Here is a 20,912-nt window from a genome sequence, read left to right as displayed (position 1 = left end):
ACAAGAAAATAAATCAAATAATTCAGAGTGTTCTGGGGTTACTGAGTTCTTAAGAGGGAGCCTAGACAGGGAAAAGTAGAAAAGACCATTAAAAAGGTAGTAGTTACCAAAAATAAAAGTATTGGTCTCCAGATACCATGTCCATCCTTAATCCAGCTCAGGAGCCCCTCCCTGCTTTGGATTTCTATGATCCAAGATTTACTTTATAAAGACGGGTTAGAGAATAGGAGAAAGAGAAAGTGAAGAAGGATAAATCAAAGCCAGAAATGGGTGAGAACATACCCAGCCTCCAGGTGGGCAGGCCTGGCCTCAAAAAGGGACCTTAAACACTTAAAAATCAAAGGAAATCAGATTTTGACCTGGCTTAAAGCAGAAGAGAAGCAATCGTGCTAAGTGCCCTATGGCCATACAGCAAGAGGGGCACAGGGAAAAGAATACGAGGGACAGAGGTGACATCTCCCTCCCCTAAGCCATCCACTGCTTAACTTCCAAGGAGCCTTCTGGGAAACTCTAACCACTATTTTCACCTACTGCCACTACTCGCCAGCCAATTACTTTTCGCTTATAGACTCCTACGGCTTTCCAGCCCGTCTCACCGCTCAGCAATATCGTCTACTTCCCTGCGGAACACGGGCCAACACGGAGGCCTCGGAACTCTGTCTTACCTTCAGGAAACTGAACCTGTTCGAGTCACCCTCCTAGGAGTCAACGAACTTGTCTCCGGCTCGCCGTTCCCTGCGATCCCACCTTTAAAAGGCCCGCGTTCTCGCCTGCGGCTGACGCTGTCCACGCAGCGGGGACGCCGCCCGACTCTGGCCCGCCGAACCCGGGGCGCGCGCTGCCTGCCGCCCACGGGGGTACTCCGCTCTCGGGCCGCACACGCGGCCCGTTGGGACGCCACCCTGCCATCTCGGGGGTGGGGTGAGGCCCTTCATTCCCCTCCTGAAGCACCGGCCGGCCGCCCCGCTGCGTCAGCCCCCCCCCCCCCCCCCCGGCTGCGGCGGCCCCGGGGCGCGTCCCCAGGGAGCGCCGCGGGCCTCCCGGCGAGAAGAGCAGGGCGCCCCCAGGCCGCGCCACACCCCCGCCGCGGAGGCTGCTCGGCGCAGGGGAAGCTGGCGGCGGACGGGAGCCCAGCTGACCCTCCTCAAGAGGGAAAAGCATCGGAGCAGCCTCTGAGCGCTGGCCGACAGACGTTCCTGCGGCCCCGCCTGCACTTGTGTTCGTACACAGAACAGAAGCGGCAAACAGCCGCCCTAGACGCTGCGGTGTAAACGAAGCTGGACGCACGGACTAAGAGGGCGCACAGCCAGCTTGACGCTCCCAGACCGAGCGCCACAGGCCTCCCGCCGCGCGCCCTCGCCCGCTCCTCACGAACGGGGCCGCCGCCCGCCCGGCCCCTGCCCGACCCCGCCCGACCCCGCCGCGCGCGGGGAGCCAGACCCGCGGCCGCCGGCGCCCTTCGCGGCAGGGACGCGCCGCGGCAGGGGCCGCACGCCGCCAAGGAAAAACGGGCGGCCAGGGACCCGACGCCGCTCGCGGGGCAGCCGGGCCCCGGGCCGGGGCCGCGCTCCTGGGGCCGTCCCGGGAGACAGGGTCCAGCCACGACTCCCGCGCGCGGGCCGGCTGCGGAGTCTCCGCGAGGCGGTCTGAGGAGGCGGCTGGGGCGGATCCGGGGTGACGGCCCGAGGGCCGGCCGGCCCCGCGCGTTGGAGGGCTCCGGGCACGCGCCGCCGCGGGCAGAGGGCGAGCCGAGGCCCGTTCCTAAGGGCGCGTTTGGAACGCGAGGGCAACGGATCTCCCGGAGCCCGGCGGCCCCGGAGCAGGCTCCCTACCTCGTTCCCCGCCTCAGCGCGGTCCTCGGTTGGTGACGCCCGGCCTCCCTGCAGCTGTGGCGCGGTCGGGCCGCCCCTCAGGACGGCGGGCGGCGCGGGTGGCCGGGCCCGCGGCGCTCGCCCCCTCCGCACTCCCGCGGCCCCAGGCGCTCCAGCAAGAGGGCCGGCGAGGCCGCTCCGTGGCCCCGCCCCTCGGGGCGGTGCCGAGCGGGGCGCGCCGGGGCCGCGGGAGGCGGAGGGCTCTGGGCGCCGGCCGCCGGCTCCCCCACCGCAGGTGCGCTTGCGCACCCGCCCTCGCCGGCAGCAGTGGTTCTCGGCCGCGACGCCGCGCCAGGCCCTCTTGGGGAAAGTACAAAAACAAAACAACGGAATTAAAGCCTAACCTCAGCCGAGACCCGTTGCATCGGAATCCTCGCTGGAGTGGGGTGGAGTGGGGGGCGGGGGCGTCCAGGCTGTGATGTTTTAAAAAGCACCTCATGCAAGGCCAGCTGAGAAGCCCTGGTAAAACCTAGAACTGACAGACGCTCTCCTTTCGCCAAAACTTTCGTCAGGCTCCTCTGAATCCTCTGCTGCACTAGGGTCGACCTTGGGCTTCCCTCTCCGTCCTTGTAGATTCCAGTCTGAGCGAGAATTCTGCTAAGTCAGTGTAGTGAAAATCCCCCACCCTTGGGAGCTGACCACCCTCAATATCTTATCTGGGCTGCCTTCAGCAAGAATTCTGTTGAGTTGGTTTAACAAGAATCCCCCCAACCTCTTAGTAATTGCTATGGTCTGAATGTTTGTTTCCCTCCAAAATTCCTATGTTGAAATCCTAACCCCCAAAGACAATGGTATTAGTAGGGCCTCTGGGAAGTGATTAGGTCATGAGGGTGGCGCTCCAGTGATTATTAGTGCTCTTATAGAAGCAATCTCGCAGACCTCCCTAGCCCAGTCCTTCAGGTGAGGATACTGGAAGTCTGTGATGAGAGCTCTCATCGACCATGCTGGATCACCCTGATCTTGGACTTCCAGCCTCCAGAACTGTGAGAAATTTCTGTTGTTTATAAGCTACCCAGCCTGTGGCATTTTATTATAGCAGCCTGATCAAAGACTGTAATTTTCCATCCACTGATCCCTACTCTGCTCCTTGGCTATAAATCCCCACTTGTCCTTATTGGTGTCTTAGTTGACCTCAATCTCTCCCCAACTTCAAGATCCCATTGCAGTGGTCCCTATACCTACTGAAATGGTCCACCCTTAAATAAAGTATGCCATACTATCTTTAACAAGTGTCATGAATAATTTTTTCTTTAGCAGAATTTATGCACTTCCTGCTCCTAACAGCAGGCAGGGTGTGTGTAGGAGACTGAGGATCCTGTTGTCTCCTTCTTCTAGCCAAGGGGGTATGGAGGCAGGCGGTCATTCAGCAAATAGTTATTAGAAGCCCACTATGTTCCATGCTCTGGGAAAGAGGTAGAGACTAAGACCCTGTGCTCTAGGCACTCACAGGCTGGTTGGGTCACAGTCAAGGAAGCAGATAAATGTCATACTGCATAATGCATCCTTAGGCTTCACAGAAGTGGTATGACTCATCCTGTAAGCAGTGGAGAGAGACTGAAGGTCTTTATGCAGAGGCAGGAATGGTAAATCAAATATGAATCTTAGAAATAAAATTCTAGTGGTGAAGTGGAGGGGGCCAGGACTGCCAGTGGGGCAACCAATGAAAGCTGCACGTTTGTACAGTTAAAAATGGTCCAGGGAGATGGCCAACAGGCACATGAAAAGATGTTCAACATCATTAACCATCAGGGAAGTGCAAATCAAAATTACAATGAGATATCACCTCACTCCCATCAGAATGGCTTTAATTAACACGACAGGAAACAACAAGTGTTGGAGAGGACAGTGGAGGGAAGGGAACCCTTGTACACTGTTGGTGGGAGTGCAAACTGGTGCAGTCACTAAGGAAAATAGTATGGAGAGTCCTCAGAAAATTAAGAATGGATCTACCATATGATCCAGCTAGTCCACTGCTGGGTATTTAGCCAAAGAACATGAAAACACAAATGCATAAAGATACATGCACTGGGGCTGGCCACGTGGCCAAGTGGATAAGTTCACACACTCCGCTTCAGCGGCCCAGGGTTTCGCTGGTTTGGATCCTGGGCGGGGACATGGCACTGCTCATCCGGCCACGCTGAGCAGGTGTCCCATATGCCATAACTAGAAGGACTCACAATTAAAATATACAACTATGTGCTGGGGAGGTTTGGGGAGAAAAAGCAGGAAAAAAAAAAAGATGATTGGCAACAGTTGTTAGCTCAGGTGCCAATCTTAAAAGAACCGAAACAAAACAAAAAAAAGATACATGCACCCCTATGTTCATAGCAGCATTATTCACAATAGCCAAGGCTTGGAAGCAACCTAGGTGCCCATCAACGGACAAATGGATCAAGAAGATGTGGTATATATACACAATGGAATACTATTCAGTCATAGGAAATGATGAAATCTGGCCATTTGTGACAACATCGATGGACCTTGAGTGTATTATGCTAAGTGAAGTAAGTCAGAGGGAGAAAGTCAAATACTGTGTGATCTCACTCATAAGTAGAAGATAAAAACAACGACAAACACCCACAACATGACTAACAATAATGTACAAGTGAAATCTCACAAGGTTGTAATCTATCATAACATTAATAAAACAAACAAACAACAAAAAAAAACAACGGCAAACACATAGAAACAGAGATTAGATTGCTGGTTACCAGAGAGGAAGGGGGGAGGGAGGAGGTTGAAAGGGGTGATTAGCCACATGTGCATGGTGATGGACGGTAATTAGTCTTTGGGTGGTGAACATGATGTAATCCACACAGAAATTGAAATATACAATGATGTACACCTGAAACTTATATAATGCTATAAACCAGTGTTACTGCAATAAAAAATAAAAATAAATAAAACTAGGGCAGCATATAACAAGATAAAAAAAAAAGGTCCAGGGTGGGGACTTAATCCAAACTAGATCAATTAAAATCCCTTCCCTGAGAATTTGGAATTGAGGGACAGAGAACTACACCCTTACTCATGGTTGGACTTACAATGGAAATTTGAGAGCTGTGAATGACCACCTTTTGCTTGCCAAATGGCCTGAATAGCAAAGAAAACCAATTCGCTGAGAAGGATCAATCTGTTGCTTAGAAAGGAGCCAAGTCTAGATATAAAGAGACTACTCCCCAGGTTCTTGGGACCTTCCAGCAGCTGGTTCCACTACTTACTGAGGCCCAGCTTGATTCTGCCCTTGGTTCATGACACATCATTCTATCCATTCATATTGTCTCTTTTTTGGCTTCAGTAAGTGTGGGTTACTTCCTGTTATTTGTGTTAAGGGATAATTTTCAAAAAGGTCATGAGTCTTATACAAATATAAAATAATACATATTAAACTCACTAATGAGGGAACCAGTAAGATACTAAAACCAGTTCAAATGAGGATTTGACTTTTACAAATGTATAGTGTCTACCAGACAAAATTAATTTGCACCACCGGGAACAGGAATCACTTGCATTGTTACAGGCAGAAACATTTTGTATTATTTAAACAGAATTTCACTTTAGAAATCTCACTCTAGTAGGACTGTGGATATTGAATTAGAGGAAGGTAAAGAGACCAGTTAAGAGACTCTGTGGTAATTATGATGAGAAATGAGAGGGACTGAATTAGGGCAGTGGCTGAGGGGTTAGATAAGAGGAGATAGACTCGAGAGATTTAAAATCTCTTTAAAATCTCAAGGGTGTAAAATCTATAGGACTTAATGATTAATTAAATGTGTTGTTGCGGGCAGCGGGGAGTCAAGTAGAGCGAATAGTCTAGGATGACTCCCAGGATCCTCCAAATGATGAGTCTTCTCCAAAACTCTTTGCACATATCTTAGATTTGGGACTAGAATTGCAGGGAAATGTTGGGGCTAGGACAATACTCCCTTGTTTCTCTGTTTCTGGCAGTGGTAAATACTGTAAGGTTAAGTTATTTCCCCCACAAGTTCTTAAAAAGCTGTAGGGTGAGCCAGGTGGTCCTGCGATCTCTCCCTGTTCCTGAGAGGCTGTAGATTAGGAACAAGTGTAAACCTGGCCTCTGTAAATTGGAACTGCCTCTGTGTTTTTGTTATTGGCAGCTGTTCAATCTAGCTTAAGTAAAAAGATCTCACTGAACCCAACTTGAGAAAGCCCTTCATGGGGTTCTCTCCTGGAATGAAACAGTAACTTGTCGATTTCTGTTGGGACATCTGCTTCATTCTTCTCTCTACAGACTAGATACCTTGGCTCACTTACCTTCATACTCATAGCAAATCATGGCCACTTTAAAATAGAGGCCCCACTTCCCGAAACTATGACATTTTAGCAACTGTCCTTATCACTGATTTAGCTCTCAGAGTTCTCATTCTAATTCCCAGAGAAAGAAGCTATATTGGGTTATATATCCAGTCTTGGCCAGTTGTGACTAGGGGTAGTAAAGTCAACTAGCACAAACATGACAACCTAGACCCACCCCTTCATGAGGAGCTGTGTGGGAAGAGTCAGTAATCTATGGATTTAGCACCCCAATTATCAAAGAGGAAGCCATTGAGTAAATCAGTGGGATCATTTGATAAACCAGTGCCTGCATCTTCTGTAGCCAATCCACAAAGTCCTTTGGATCTATCTTCAAAGTATATCCTCTATTCACCCACTTATTTATGCACTGCTTTCACCCTAGTCTAAGGCACCACCATGCCATGCCAAGACAACTGTACTTGCCTCCTAGTCTCCTTGATGTCACTTCTGCAGCCCTTTTGCCCATAGAGTAGCCTGAACAATCTTCAGAATGGCTTTAAGCCCTCCACTGCTTCCCATCATATCTGTCTAACCCGCTCCTCTTGGCTCACCATGTTTCGTCCACATTAGGCTTCTTTTTCTTACATACAAAGCTTGCTCCTATCTTAGGGACTTTACACTAGGTATTTACTCTGCCTGGAATGCCTCTGCATCAGATTTTGGCAGGGCTAGATCCTTCTAGTCATTTAGGTCTCATTTCACGTTACTTCCTCAGAAAGGCCTTTTCTGATGACCAAATATAAAGTAGCTACCATTTCCCCCTCACAGTCTCTCACTGTGAAGTACTATTGTAGTGTCTTCATAGCACTTACCTGAAGGAGCTTGCTTACTTCAGTACTGTCTCTCCTACTAGAATGTAAGCTCCATGAGAGTAGAAACCTTTTTGATTTTTGTCTTTCACTGTATCTCCAGTATCTAGAATAGTGCCCAGATTGTGGTAGAAGCTCAATAATTATTTGCGGTATGGATGGATGAATGTGATGAAAGGGAATATGTGTGTATATATAACTGGAACCTTGAAAGAATGGGATTTGTGGGGTAGGGATGACTATAAAACCATTTTATTTTGTCTTTCACTCTTTAAACCCATGCCATGAGACTACTTCATGAATTTTCTGGTCATTTTTTAGATAGCAACCAGTAGTTGTTACTTTAACTTTCACTTTAATAATTAAGATGTCCAGATTAATGAAATAATTTTTTAAACTTCAAACTTTACAATCAAGGCTTTTCCCATTTCTCAGCTTGGCCCTATTGCAGGTGGCCATGTTCAGTGGGAAAAGGGGATGGGGCTTAGTAGATGTCTATCTTTTCTCACTTATCTCTTCTCCATTCCCAGCTTGCTAACCCCCTTTCTCCAGGGTTTGAGCAGGGTAGAGGGAGAGGAGATGAGGAAGGTTCTTACTTGACTAACATTGTCACAAACTAGTTTTTGTGCTTGGCAGGTATCTAAAGCTGACTCTTTCTCAAGGAGCCCTTTTGTAGGTTTTTCGGAGATTCCCTCCCTGTTGGTGGAAATATTTCTCCTATATCTAGTTACTTTAATGTGGGTAAATTCAGCTCTGTTGGTTGGTCACTTACAACTCCTTTAGAAATCTCTAGGCATTTAAAAAATCAACTTTATTGAAATATAATTTACATACAATAAAATGCACAGATTTTAAGTGTACAGTTTGATGAGTTTTGACAAATGTATACACCCATGTAACCACCTCCAAAATCAAGATATAGAATATTTACTTCGTGCTCCTTCACAGGCAATCAGTTCCACCCTCAGGCAACCTTCTATTTAATTAGAAACCTCTAGGCATTTGACAGCATATCCCCTGCTTCCTTTTCCTGAGGTCTCCTCAACCTTTCAGATTGTCTCTCCGACAAGATAACGAAACCCTAACTAGATCTCCTGTATGGCTCATATCTGGTCTACGGGGAGCACCCATGCCTCCCTTGTCCTGAAAACCAGTGGGAGCACAGGCCCATCTCACCACAGCCACCTCTTCTTGTTCTGCCATAGAACAGATAGCCAATTGTTCTCTTGCTTTTTAGATTTTCCAGGTATGAGTTGAGTTCTTTGTGTCCCCCAAACACATTAGTCATATCAATTTCTCCAAGTAACTTCCTTAAAACCCTCTCAACATGAACTGAACTAGTGGTGGGACTCAAAGCCCATCAGCAATTCTGTCCAAAGATCCCTTTCCAATGTCTGAATTTCTGACCCTTTTCTCAAGGTAGGTGAGGTGATTAGGAGTTGCAAACTCGTTTTCCACAGCCCTTTTTGCAAGTCTTGCATGGTCGTCTCACTTTGGAATGTGGCATCTGCTGTCTTATATCCTCAGCAGAGACTGAGACTCAAATATCCCAAGATGCATATAAACCACCAGGAGGGGATGCTGATTGTTCAGGAGTTTGGGGGGATATTATTGGTCCAAATTGTATTTTTACAAATGCCTTAGATGGGAGACCATGAGTGACCATGTTTCATAAAAAGAGGCCCCTAAAGTACAACTGGAAACTAGATACCGAAGAATAAGATTCATTTTGAAAGGGCGGGGTAAGAGGTAGATTTAGGACAAATACAAGGTAGTAGATTTCATTCATTTAGTCATTCACTGAAAAACATTAATAAGTGCTAGCACCCTGCTGGGTGATAAGAATACAAAAATGAAACAAAGTTCTTGTCCTCAAGGAGATCATCATAGCCTAGCGGAGAGGACAAAGAAGTAAGCCACAATTAAAATAGGTGCATGAGTGATAATACATTCAAATCTTGGGAACTGAAAATAAGAGAAATGTACAAGGTAGTATAGCTCAAGGAAGAGGCACTCAACTCAGAGCAAGAGGTTGGATGTCAGTGAAGGCTCCCAGAGGAAGGGACAAAAGCTGAGAGTGAAGAGCAGATAGACATTACCTAAACAAAGAAGAGAAGTGTATTCTAAGAGAAGATAATAGAAAGGGCCAAGGCATGGAGGCTCCTGAAGATAATGGAACTTTTCAGGAATTGGAAATAGTTTGGTATGGCAGAAGTGAGGGTATATGCAGCAGAAAGCGGTGGTGAAGGTGGAGAGGTAGGCAGCACCAAGGAAGGGAAGCTATGATGAGTCACTAAAGGATTTTGAACTAGCAAATGACATGATCTGCTTTGTATTTTTGAAAGATCATTCTCTGTGGTGTGGATAATGGATTAGAAAGAAGCAGAATCAGGAGCAGGGAGACCAGAGGGGAGATGTTGCCATAATCAAAGCAAGAAATGATGAAAGCAATGGGCCTGGGGACGAATAGGAAGGGAAAGATTCAAGACGTTTCTAAGACAGAGTATATGGAACTTGGTAACAGAATGGATTAGATTAGAGGAATGGAAGGGAGAAGCCCAGAAAGACTTCCAGTCTTCTAGTTTGAGCTATTGGGCAGTGGTGCTATTCAGGGAAACAAGAAAAATAGGCAGAGAAGCAGATTTCAATATTCTTTCATTTCATTTGTCCATTCATTCAACAGACATTTATTAAAGGCCCATTATATGCTGTGAATAGACAAATAAATCAATGATTACAATGCCCTGTGCTAAGTGTCACTGATAGAGGTATGCACAGGGGAGCAACAGAACAAGTAGGACAGGTGTATAAGTCACACTGAGGAATTAGGAGAAGCTCTTGGAGGAGACAATGCCTAATCTGAGCTTTAAAGAAAAAAATTGAGGTGAAATTCACATAACAAAAAATTAACCATTTTAAAGTATATAAATGAGTGGCATTTAGTATGTTCACAATATTGTTCAACCATCACCTCTATCTAGTTCCCACTATTCTGAGTTTCAAAGAGTGACTAGGAGTTTGTTAGATGAAGAGGGGATGAGAAAGCATTTTAGCATATAAAAACAGAATGTTTGATGACATGAAGATCAGAAATAGCATGACTGGAGTGAATGCAGACAGGGGAATAGTGGAAGACAGGCTAGAGAGGGCCCAATAATGAAATGTTCAGATTTTAACTTGATGCAGAAGGAATAGGAAGCCCTTAAAGAAGGCAAGGCAGGGGACTGACAAGATCAAGTTTGCCTTTTAGAAAGATTACTCTGGAATTGGTATTGGTGATGATTTAAATAGGGGAAAACCAGGAAGATGAGTTGGGAGATTTACGCAGAAATGCAGGTGAGATGATCAAAGACTATACAGGGCAATGGTAGTAATAATGGAGGGAACTGAAAACAAGACATAATAAAGATGCAGGTTACATCATTACTTGATGACTTATTAGACATCAGACTAGAGGAAGAGTCATTCCCATCATTCTGCCTTGGGTGACCAGGATGATGGTGGTGGCATCCTGGGGTGAAATTTTGGGGAAAAATGATTAATACAGGTTGGTGGGTTGAGTGTGAGTTTCCTGAGATTCAACTAAGTGAAATGTCTTGGAGTCAGTTTAATAAATGGACCTGGATCTCAGAAGAGAGATCTAGGATAGAGAGAGAGTGGAGAATCTTCTTTCTTTTGGTAAATAAAGTCATGAGTTTGGATGAAGTCACTCAGGAAAAGTATACAGAGAAAGATGACCAGAGAACCTAGTACTGACCTTTGGGAACCAATGTTTAAGGTGTGCAAAGAAGATAGAGCTATATGGTTAAAAGATGTGGTCATACTGAGGCCAAGACAGAGTTTAGCAGCAGGGGGTAGAAAAGTAGAGTGGAGCTGAGAAAGGAGAGAAAGAGTGAGGGAAAAAAGGAAAATATTGGTCTAATTTGAAGGGAGACGGTGGGAGGGGACTGTGGGCCAATAGTATTGCTTGGATTATGTTATTATCACTGTGATACAAGATTTGTATCACCCAAAAGACCATACAAATCTCTCCACTTCAAAATAAGCAATTTATTACTCTATAAACTTCTTAGAAATAATTTCCCAAGTACATACAATTTCTTCTCAAAATAATTTTATGGAATGAAGACAAGTGTTCAGCAATCATGGCTTATGTCCCTTCAAGGAAAGATTTTTAAAAATCCCCTGCAGTCTCCCCCTCTCAGTTCTGCATCAGTTCTTGGGTGAAAGGGGTCAAAGAGAGGGGAAGAAGGCAAAATCTTGAGCTGTCCTATCAAGGCAGGAACCACTTCCTTTTTTTTTTTGGTCCAGAAACTCTCCTTCATCTTCTTACAACCAACTTTTCATAGCTGCCTCCTTTTGCAACCCAGGGCCAGCAAAAGACTCGCCCTGAGTCCCCAGATAAACCTGAGAAGGGTGCCTCGGTGGGGATGTGTCTATGTGGGGCCCTGGAAAGGTTTATGGTTGCTCTGGGTATGGGAAACAGGGTCCAACCTAAGATGCTTAGTCCTATCTTCTTTTCCCTTCCTCACACTGCCCCTCTTTACCCATTACTTCCACATTTGCTTGTCTGGATTAAAACTTGGAAGGGTTGGTAGAAGGGAGGCCTAATGTCACTTTTTCTTGAAATGCTGCAACTCTGACAGATATCTGGGGGCTCTTTCTTCCTCTTTCCTCGCCTTACCTGGCCACAGCCTTCTAGGGACTGGAGAGACTGTGACCCTGGAGCAAGAATGGAGAAGCAGGTTTAGGCGGGTTTCCCAGGGTCTCGAATCCCTCCTTACTAAGTTGTAGGAACACAAGGGAGGGACTGACTCCTTTGAGGTTTCCCTAAAGGCCTCTACTTTTTCAAAAGGCTGCTTTTCTTGGGCTTGCCCTTCATTGTCTTGCCAGAAGTGATGAGGGCCCCAAAGCCCTGTTTGTGGGAGAACGCGTAGGCAGAACGTCGGGAGCTTGCATGTTTCACTTTGGTCCGGATGGGGGGCGGCAGTGGATGTCGCATACAGTGATGAATTCTGTCAATAACCTATAGGCAGAGCATGGGGGACAGGGTTTTTATGCACAGAGGCAAAATAAAAGAGGGTCATGAATTGTATCTGGGTAGATTTCCTGTTCCACTCACCTTGTCCACACTGACAGGCCAGAATAGTGGTTTGAGAAATTGGTACCCAATCACAGGCAACATACAGAGGACCACGCTGAGAACAAGGCTCAGCCACAGTTGTGGCAGCTTCAGAATGTTCCTGGCCACACCTGTAAACAATGAGCCAGGAGTAGAAAGGCTGAACCAGAGCCTAGGGAAACGGGGCTGTCAGCCACAACTTAGATACCTCTCCAGTCCAAAAAAGGAAGTTATTGATTTGGAGACAATTTACTCTCCTGAAAAATAATATGAATGCAAAAGAATTGCAGCGACATCCTTTGTACAGCCAAAGTCACTGTGAATTCATGTGCCTTTGTCTCCCTCTAAAGGCTGGTAGGGCAGGAGAGGTGGGGTATGTTATAGGAATCATAGAGCGTTGGCCTGGACACAAAAATGGGATAGAGGGCTTTGGAGGGGAAAAATGAGTGGCTTGACAAGAGATGGGAGCCGCTACACCTACATGTCTGCTCCCTCTGTATTTTGTCCTCATCAGAGTGGAGATGAGAGATAGGGAAATTACTATGGGAGACAATAAGGCAGTATGCCACAGTGGAAAGGATGTTGGACTGGGAACCAGGAGACCCAGATTTGAGTTATCTAATTTTTAAAAATCTATAGTCTCTAAAATGTTGCTAATAATTCTTGCCCTGCCTACGTCACAGGATACTTGTAAAGATCAAATTAGGTAAGAAATTTGAAAATATCTTAGAAACTCTAATAAGGTAAAATATTTCCCCTAGCTAGGTTTTGAGTACTTTTCGGGCAGAGACCATGTCTTATTCATATCTATATCCACAGAACCTAGTACATAGTAATAGCTGCTCAGTAAACATTTACTAAACAAATATACTTGGTTCACACTCTCCACCCCCCTCCCCGCCAACACACACACATTGGGCACAGCCTTACCTAGGAATTGGAAGACGTTGGGGAACATTAGGCACAAGCCATCACTGTACAGGAAGAATAAGACGCAAAAGTAGAAACCCAGGCTACCCCAGATGAAGAAGTGGCTTATCATCGTCCAGTAGGTTGTCTCCAGGGCGATCTGAAAAGTACCCTTTTATGTGCAATACTCCATAACCTGGGACCTATCAGCCACCTCCGTTCTCCAGTTCCATAATGGAGGAGGCTCCCTTTCCACCTACCCTCCCTCAATCCCTCCCTCACTTCCAGACAGACTCTCCACCCAATCCCCTTACCCCCCAACCACTGGCCACACCTGCATTGTGACCACCCAAAGCAAGGAGGTCTGCACTATCAGGGAGAAGGACTGGTAGTCGGAGATTTCCTTCCCATCACTGCGCACTGAGTTGTAAACAGTCCCCATGGGGACAAAGAATAGCACAAAGGAACTATAGATCCCATGCACTAAACACTTTACAAATTCCTTCTTGTTGAAATAGAGGTTGTGCTGGCCTGGCTCATAAAGCTCTGGGAAACGCAGGCTCCATGTTTCATTCACATCCTGGAAGCACAAGAGGGTAAGGAGGAAAGCTCAGGGTCTCTCCATAAAAGGTCCCAACTCCATCAGAGTAGAGGCGTCTCCTCTCACTGAGTCTGCTGCCAGGCTGCCTAGGAGCCTCCTCATGGATTACTTGAGAAGTGGAACCAGAGAACAGAGCAGTGACCATAGACCCTTCGTGAAGTCCTACTCTCTAGGCAAGGATCTAAGTAGTGGAAGAAAGCTAGAAGGTCAAGATGGTGGGAAGGACCTTGAGGCAGTTAGGATTGGGGAGTTAACAAAGGGGGAAATTAGGATTAGGGGTTACTGGAAGTGGGGACTGGAGCTTGCGATGGAGGAAGCAGTTGGGATATAAGTCCTCAGTTTTAAGTGTTCCTTTAGTTGAATATTCTTCATGTCAAAAGCCAGTGGGACGAGAGGGGGAAGCCAATGCGGACCAGTTAGTCCCTTGGAGATATCCATTTTCTGTGATGCTACTCCCATTGCCATAGATACTGGTGAACTCAGGTGAGAAGATTCTCTATGTGGATGACATTGGATCATTTTCATCTCCTAACTCTGGGACTTTGGATAACAAAGTTTGGGGCTTATTTTGAGAGATTGTGGATCCCTAGAATTAGACCACTGAAGCTGGATAAGACTGTTGTGTGATACACTTCATCCCTTTTGCTGCTCTGAGGCTGGCAGCTACTCCATGGAGAATTTTCCTTCTGACCCTGATGGAGACCAGGAACCATGATCTCATGGTGTCCTCTTTCAGCTACTTTATTCTTCTTTGGAGGCTCCTTTTCTATTCCATGTGCCCAGGACTGGAGGTTGGGGTAGAGGAGAAAGGATACGAGGTAGGGCACCAGAACCTTCAATGCCCAGGGAATTTCTGACAGGGACAGATAGTATCCCCCATAGGCAGATAGGCTGACTCCCTGTGACTCAAGGCATCATACCCATTCTCCCATGCTTGGCCTTCAGGACTCTCACGTAGGCCTCCCTGCATTGGCTTATCTCATTATCTCTGTATAGGTCTCTTCTTTCTTCAAGCCCCTTGCTTTACCTAGTCCTGCCCCAATAACTCTGTTTCTTTTCACTACTTTTGTACACACTCATTTACTGTACAGTACAATTTCTATGTTTTTCTCTACAACAACAAAATTGACACAGGAAAACTTGGATTTCTAAAACTGATAATTGTTCTCTGTGGAGGAGGGTTCTTTACTTTATCCCATGGTACCTCTCCAGGTGATGAGCTCCCTTCCTTGCTCTACAAATTATTCCATTTACACTTAACTTTGCGGAGCTCAGCTCTTACTGTCCTCCTCACTCTTGGGAATACTCCTCAAGGGCCCAGGGGCTTTAGCCATGACTAAGAAGGTTGCTGCTGGTCTTACCTGGTCAAACAGACTCAAGCCCAGGACAGGGAGGGAGGTGTAGACCAGGTTGTAGAAAGTGATAAACCAGGTATCATAAACTGTCTGGAAGAAAACCAAGGAGATTTCTTAGATTCTTCTTCTCCAAAGTCCCAGCCCTACCTCCCAGGTCCAAGAGAGCTCCCTCCACGCCCTACTTACCAACCACCACACTAATCTACAGCAGGATTTGGATTTTAGAAATCTGACTGAGAAGTCTGACCCCAGTCTCTCCTTGGTTCTACTCTATTTAGAACCCTGGGTCTCAGGCAAGGCCACATCAAGCCTATTTGTTGTCAACCCTACAAGGCTGATTTGGACCAATCCTACCATGACCTGCACTGCCCCTCCTTGCATAGGAAGAGTCCAGAGTAGCTACTAGGGAGTGCTAGCCATACCCCTGCACTCACAAGCATATAAGACTCTGGACTCTTTATTTGCTCTATGGCATTCAGTAACTTCTATAGCACTGGACATTTCTAACATCGACAAGCAGAATAGACCAAAAGACCCTTCCCCAGCTGGGTGCTCCATTTCTTACTAGCCACAAGAGGTCAGCAGCAGCACACACCTCCCACAAACCAGAGTGGCTTTTCTAGATGCTGGGGATATATATACAATACTACTGTCTGCTGACTGGTCTGTTTCCCCTGGAGTTCAAGGCAACAAAAGTGGTAGAGATCTCCCAAGATAATTGTTTCTGAAGTTGTTTCTCTTGGGAATCCTTGAGAGACTTCTGAAAAACTCATAGGAAAAAGGACTCCTCTTAGAACATCAAAATCCAGGTGTCACCTCTCCCTACTACTGTGGGGGAGATTACATATTGAAGTTTGAAATTAATTCCTTAAAACAACAATAGTGTGTGTTTGGGTGTGTGTGTGTCAGGTTGGGGAAGGAGTAGTAAAGGAAAGCGGTGTTTCCAAGTCAGCTACAGGTGAACGCCATAACCAATCTTTCTGGCAAGACTCAGAGGCCCCTTGAGGCCTATCCTGTTCCATAAAGATTACTTGGGATGCTAAAAACCCTCCCAGATCCAGGAATTTCCTCCATTATATATGTTTGGAAACTCTAGGTCTCTATGTCAGGGAAAAGGTAAAAATATCTTATGGGAGAGTTCTGAAGGTAGGAGTCAAGGCCAAGTCAGAGCGAGGCCAGAAAAATTAGGGTTGGAAATCTAAGGTTAAGTGTAGAGTTAGGAGAGGGGATCAGCATGGGTGAGGAGCTTTGTGGATGGATGGCAGCATGTCATACACTGGTCTCTAGAGGAGAAAAGGGTCTGAGCTAGCTGAAGCAGGGGGTGACTAGAGAAGACCCAGTTGACCATAGTGGGAAATGCCACCTGACCTCCTACCTGTGCAGAGAACCCGCTGAAGAAGGCATACCAGAAGTGTACCAGGGTGAAGACAAAGTTTTTGTAAAAGAAGTAGCTGAGAAACTTGCACATGCGATTATAGGACCAGCGGCCATGAACCAAGAGTAGACGCCGAAGATAGTGGAACTGGCAGAAGGCGTAGTCACTGTTGAGCATAGCCTGCATTCCCTCCTGGCCACTGATGCCGATCCCAATGTGGGCAGCTGCAAAGAAACCCCAGAAGCTTCTCAGCTGCAGAGCATGTTTGCTGGGCTCCTAGCCTGGGAAGAGTAAAAGGAAGGCTGAGATCATGTTGTGTAAACCCCTTATTTTACATTTGGAAAATACTGTTAGGCCTAGTTCAAAATGGCACGCACTTAGTGGAGACTTTTCTCCTTAGTGGACTGCCCCACCCCTAAAAGTCAGAAAGCAGCTCCTTCTTTTGCGCTTACTTTTGAAGGGTGCCACTCCAGAGTGCCCAGCGTGGCTAGTACTACAATGCTGTCCTGGATGGTCTTTGCACGTACTATAGCCATCTGGGCTCTTTCCTGCTGTCCACATGCTGAGGTAAAAATTTCTTATTTCTTGAGGACACTTAAATCAATTAAAGATGCAGGATGGATGTCCATCTAACACAATATTTAATTACCTAAGTTTACCTAAGGAGCTAAAATCCAACTGTTGGGAGGAATAAGTGATGGCCTAAGGTGACTTTTTCTAGATAAGGCAAGGATTATACTTGATGGAAGATAAGACTGAAGTTCCTAAAAGTTTTAATTAGTCTGTTGCAGTGTAAGCCAAACTTATTGATATTCTGGGATACACCTATTGTACTGCTTAATGGAATAATTAAAAATTCTAAGGCCCTAAAAACCCAAGAGGTTCTAGAAACTGCAGAAGAGAGCAAGAACACTTCCTAGTATTGAAGCTGAGGCTGGAATATCTACTAGTGTTTCCTGTAAGGGGAGAGAGGTTGGACTAGAGGACCTCTAGACGTTGTCCACATCTCACAGAACCACAAGACGCTGGAGGCAAACAACCTTCAGCTGAAATTAAAACCAGTTTCAGCCATTTGCTCCTACTGGTCTGAAGCATCAGTAAGTCTGATTTTCTCCTTCAGTCAGGGGAGTAAGAGCAAGCTTTTGGGAACAGTGCCTCAGGGAGGAAAAGATCCAGGCCTCACAGCTACTTCCCTGGTTGGGGAGCCCTGTCTTCTGCCTAACAATGCTCACGCCTACAGCCTTCAAAAAAGGCACAGACTGTGACTCTTGCCCGGGGTCCTTTCTGTGGGCTTTGACACTATCTCAGAAAGATGGTGTGGTAGTTGTACAGCCTGTTATTCTGTGAATATATGCATGTGTTCTTGTTGGAGCCGTGTGTATCTGCGTATATATGAATATGAAGTGCATAAGTACATGAATCTGAATGAGTGTGTATGCCTGTGGATATGGGCTGATGTACGCATGTACAAATAAGTGAGAAGGCAGGTGTAGAGGAGGATGAATGAAGTTGCAAAATAGTATACATGTGCAATACATAAGATATGCAGGAGTGAGCCAGCAAGACAGTGCCACCCAGATCAGTTTTGCCCATGGAGGAAGGAAAGGGCAAGCCCACGGCTGGGGGCTACTGCCTTCCACCCATCACGTGCCTTTGATCATGCTGACGTCATTGGCCCCATCCCCGATGGCCAGTGTCACCACCTTCTTGTACCTCTTCACCAGCTCTACCACCTGGGCCTTTTGAAGGGGTGTCATCCGACAGCAGATCACCGCCTTGCACATGCATGCCGTTCGTAGCAGTTCCAACTCCAGGTTCCCTTCTAGAGCATAGGCCTGCATCACCAGGACACAGCCACATTTCAGGTTGCCCCAAAGGACTCTCAGGACAGGACCTTCCTATGCCCTTCCTCCTCTCCATACTCTCCTGTACCACCCAGGTCAGGCATAGCTGCTCCCAAGGTGCTCCATCCCCAAGGAAGGCCAAGCCCCCAAGTCAGTTCTAGGCACCCTCACATCTGACCCAACCTCCAGTGGGAACCTGGTCAGGGTCTCTCACTGGGTCAAATGAGTTGCCTGGGCTATAAGGCCAAGTGACTTATTGGAGAACCTGCTCGCTTCCCCCCTTCGTTTAAGTGACAGGCAACATCAGTAGTGAAGAATCTGGATAAGGAAGGAATATGCCCTTGGCTTCTCTTTCCTCATTATTCCTGCCTAGAGAAGGCTAGGAAAGGTATCTGTCAGGCAAGGGCACCTGAACGGGGAATAAGGTGACTCATGGAATAGGAAAAGGGTCTTGAAATTTCCCTGAAGTGGGTTGGACCTAAGAAAAAGGTTCCTTGGAAGAAAACAGAGTTGTAGTTCTGTGTTGCCCACCAAACTGTAGCCATTGATGACCAAGCCATAGTTGCCATTGGGCACCTCCTCAGGTATTTTGAAGGGCATTTTGGGCTTCATGGTGAGGTAACTGTTTACTGGGTCTGATTCCAGTAGAGACTCAGGTTTCATCTTGGCCCTTGCTGACCTGAAAGCCAAGAGCAGTGGTTAGTGCCTGACCTGAAGACGCAGAGCTCAGGGAGGAAAATGTGTCCTGGAATGAACGTGGGCAAGGTGAACACAGAGCCTCTGCAAAGCATCAGCCAGGACCTCAGACTCGATTGCCTCCTGAGACCTGCCACTGTTGTACAACCCTGACATCCCCACACCACACTTTTCCAGCCTCCACATTCCAACTCCTGGAGCCCTAATGTTTCTTCACAAACCTCTCCAGAATATTTTAGGTTCTTTTTGTTTTCCCCTCCTCCTTTCTCCTCTCTTCCTTCTGGCACAGAATATGGTGGGGGCCATATTGGGTAAAGAGATGGGTGGGAAATCTTGGGTCCAGGGACGGGCTGTGGCAGCTTTCCCATCTGTACCTGAGTTCTTGCCAAATAGTCTCATCGTCCTTGCCTTCCACGATAAATATCTCATCCATTTCATCCTCAAAGATGTTACAGGCATAGGCAATGTTCACAGCAGTCTCTGCAGGGAAGGGGGAACACAAGGTCGCATTTTGGCTTGGACAGGTCTTCACAGTGTACATGGTATACAGTGTCCACAGGGACCAACAGTGGGCTGCAGAGCCCATTTGTCCACATTTGCCATCGATGCAGGCAAAGTGTAACGAGTCAGTGGAGACCATCATCAAAAATCCACAGGAGACTGTCTACCTGGTACAGACTTGCGAGTTACTCATCAATAATTAGGATCATTCTGGCTCAGCCTTCTCTACAAAGCCTACTCCTGTTTCTTAAAGCAATTCCAGTCTGTACCCACTTCTCCAGGCAATCACGATGTACTTCCTTGAACAGCACTGTGCCCATTTCTATGCTAGATTTTATGGGGGACTGAGATATGTTTAGGTTGTAGTCTTTAAACCAAGAAATCTGGAATTTGGAATAAATTCACATTAAGGAAAAAAATGTAAAAAACTGAGTTCTGAACCGTGGCTGCAAGTGCTATCAAACTTCAGAGGAGAGACTGCCATTGTCATAGAAACTTTCTTGAAGGAAGGCCTTGAAGGATAAGTGAGACTTGTTTAGGAGAAGAAAAATAACATTTCAAATGGGAAAACAACTCAAACAGAGGTCCCAGAGGAGGAACTAGTTTGTTTGGGACATGCTGAAGATAATGGTCACGTTAGGATGGAGATAAGGACGTGTAGGTAGCAACAGGTTGTCAAGGTCTTGCCAGGCCAGACTGTGGAGTTCAGCTTTACCATGTGAAATCACTGTACGTACCTGAGCAGAATAACATCATAAAAGTAGTATATTTTAGGATGATTAAACTGATGGTTGTATGTAGACTATACTGAAATTAATGAGAGCAAGAGACAGAGATCAGTTCAGAAGTTTCTGCAGAAGTAAACAGGGACAAAGTCTGAACTAGAGTGGTGGCGTAGTCAAAAGGATTTTCAGAAGAATTGGTGGAACGTGGTGAGAGAATGAATCTTTGGGACAAGACAGAGGGTAACAGTCAAAGACAACTCTCAAGTTTTTAGCTTGTGAGTTCTTGGATAACAGAGGTCATGTCTGATTGATTCATCTCTGTGTCCTCAATGCCTAATACAACATCTGGCATAAAGTATATGCTTAGCAAACTGTATGCCAGACTGGGGGTCCTGTAAGGGTTTACCCTGGGTTATAAAGTATTTGTCAAATAAATGGCTAAGAAAAAAAGAAAATGAAAAAGAAAAAGAAGAAATAGCTAAGGTGGACAGGGAAGAGGATCAGTCAAGCGAGGAGCTCCCCTTTACCTTGCTTATCTCCAGTTAAAGTCCACATTTTAATTTTGGCTTTGTTCAGGGTGATGATTGTCTCAAGTACACCATCCTGCAGCTTGTCTTCTATGGCTGTGGCCCCTAACAGCTTCGAACAGAGATATCGGTGAGTGAGGAAAAGGGAGAGAGTCACAGCATTTAGTGCTACCCAACAACTCAGCTGGCACCTCAGCATCCTCTTTAGGAAGCTGGCTCTGTCCTGATATGAGGACCCCAGTGGTGTAAAACTCTCTCAA

At 46.5% G+C, this 20,912-nt stretch overlaps 2 protein-coding genes across 49 annotated transcripts in view; both read right to left on the bottom strand.

Annotated features, from left to right (window-relative positions):
* The window catches only part of RUSC2 (RUN and SH3 domain containing 2), a 60,265-nt gene extending 58,239 nt beyond the window's left edge, over window positions 1-2,026 (bottom strand). For 4 of the 11 annotated variants that reach the window (XM_070595659.1, XM_070595661.1, XM_070595663.1 and 1 more), the window contains exon 1: window positions 1,833-2,026. The gene's annotated coding sequence lies outside the window, so the exon portion shown is untranslated. Of the gene's footprint in view, window positions 1-665; window positions 998-1,832 lie in introns of those variants that run through there. The other 7 variants (XM_070595674.1, XM_070595669.1, XM_070595671.1 and 4 more) reach the window with 7 other exon arrangements.
* Window positions 2,027-11,027: 9,001 nt separating this feature from the next.
* LOC103560311 (phospholipid-transporting ATPase FetA) overlaps window positions 11,028-20,912 on the bottom strand; it is a 129,292-nt gene continuing 119,407 nt past the window's right edge. For 24 of the 38 annotated variants that reach the window (XM_070595631.1, XM_070595637.1, XM_070595612.1 and 21 more), the window contains 10 exons: window positions 20,653-20,764; window positions 19,274-19,379; window positions 18,735-18,882; window positions 18,011-18,194; window positions 16,360-16,583; window positions 14,991-15,074; window positions 13,363-13,608; window positions 13,050-13,188; window positions 12,120-12,250; window positions 11,028-12,023 (listed from right to left, as the gene is read on the bottom strand). In XM_070595631.1, coding sequence (XP_070451732.1) covers window positions 11,838-12,023; window positions 12,120-12,250; window positions 13,050-13,188; window positions 13,363-13,608; window positions 14,991-15,074; window positions 16,360-16,583; window positions 18,011-18,194; window positions 18,735-18,882; window positions 19,274-19,379; window positions 20,653-20,764 — 1,560 coding nt within the window. In that variant the 3' untranslated portion in view covers window positions 11,028-11,837. The remainder of the gene's footprint in view (window positions 12,024-12,119; window positions 12,251-13,049; window positions 13,189-13,362; window positions 13,609-14,990; window positions 15,075-16,359; window positions 16,584-18,010; window positions 18,195-18,734; window positions 18,883-19,273; window positions 19,380-20,652; window positions 20,765-20,912) is intronic. The other 14 variants (XM_070595642.1, XM_070595619.1, XM_070595645.1 and 11 more) reach the window with 2 other exon arrangements.

The sequence above is a fragment of the Equus przewalskii genome, chromosome 26 (genome assembly GCF_037783145.1).
Source record: "Equus przewalskii isolate Varuska chromosome 26, EquPr2, whole genome shotgun sequence".
Taxonomy (NCBI): Eukaryota; Metazoa; Chordata; class Mammalia; order Perissodactyla; family Equidae; genus Equus; species Equus przewalskii.
This window is presented reverse-complemented; position numbering and strand designations above follow the sequence as displayed.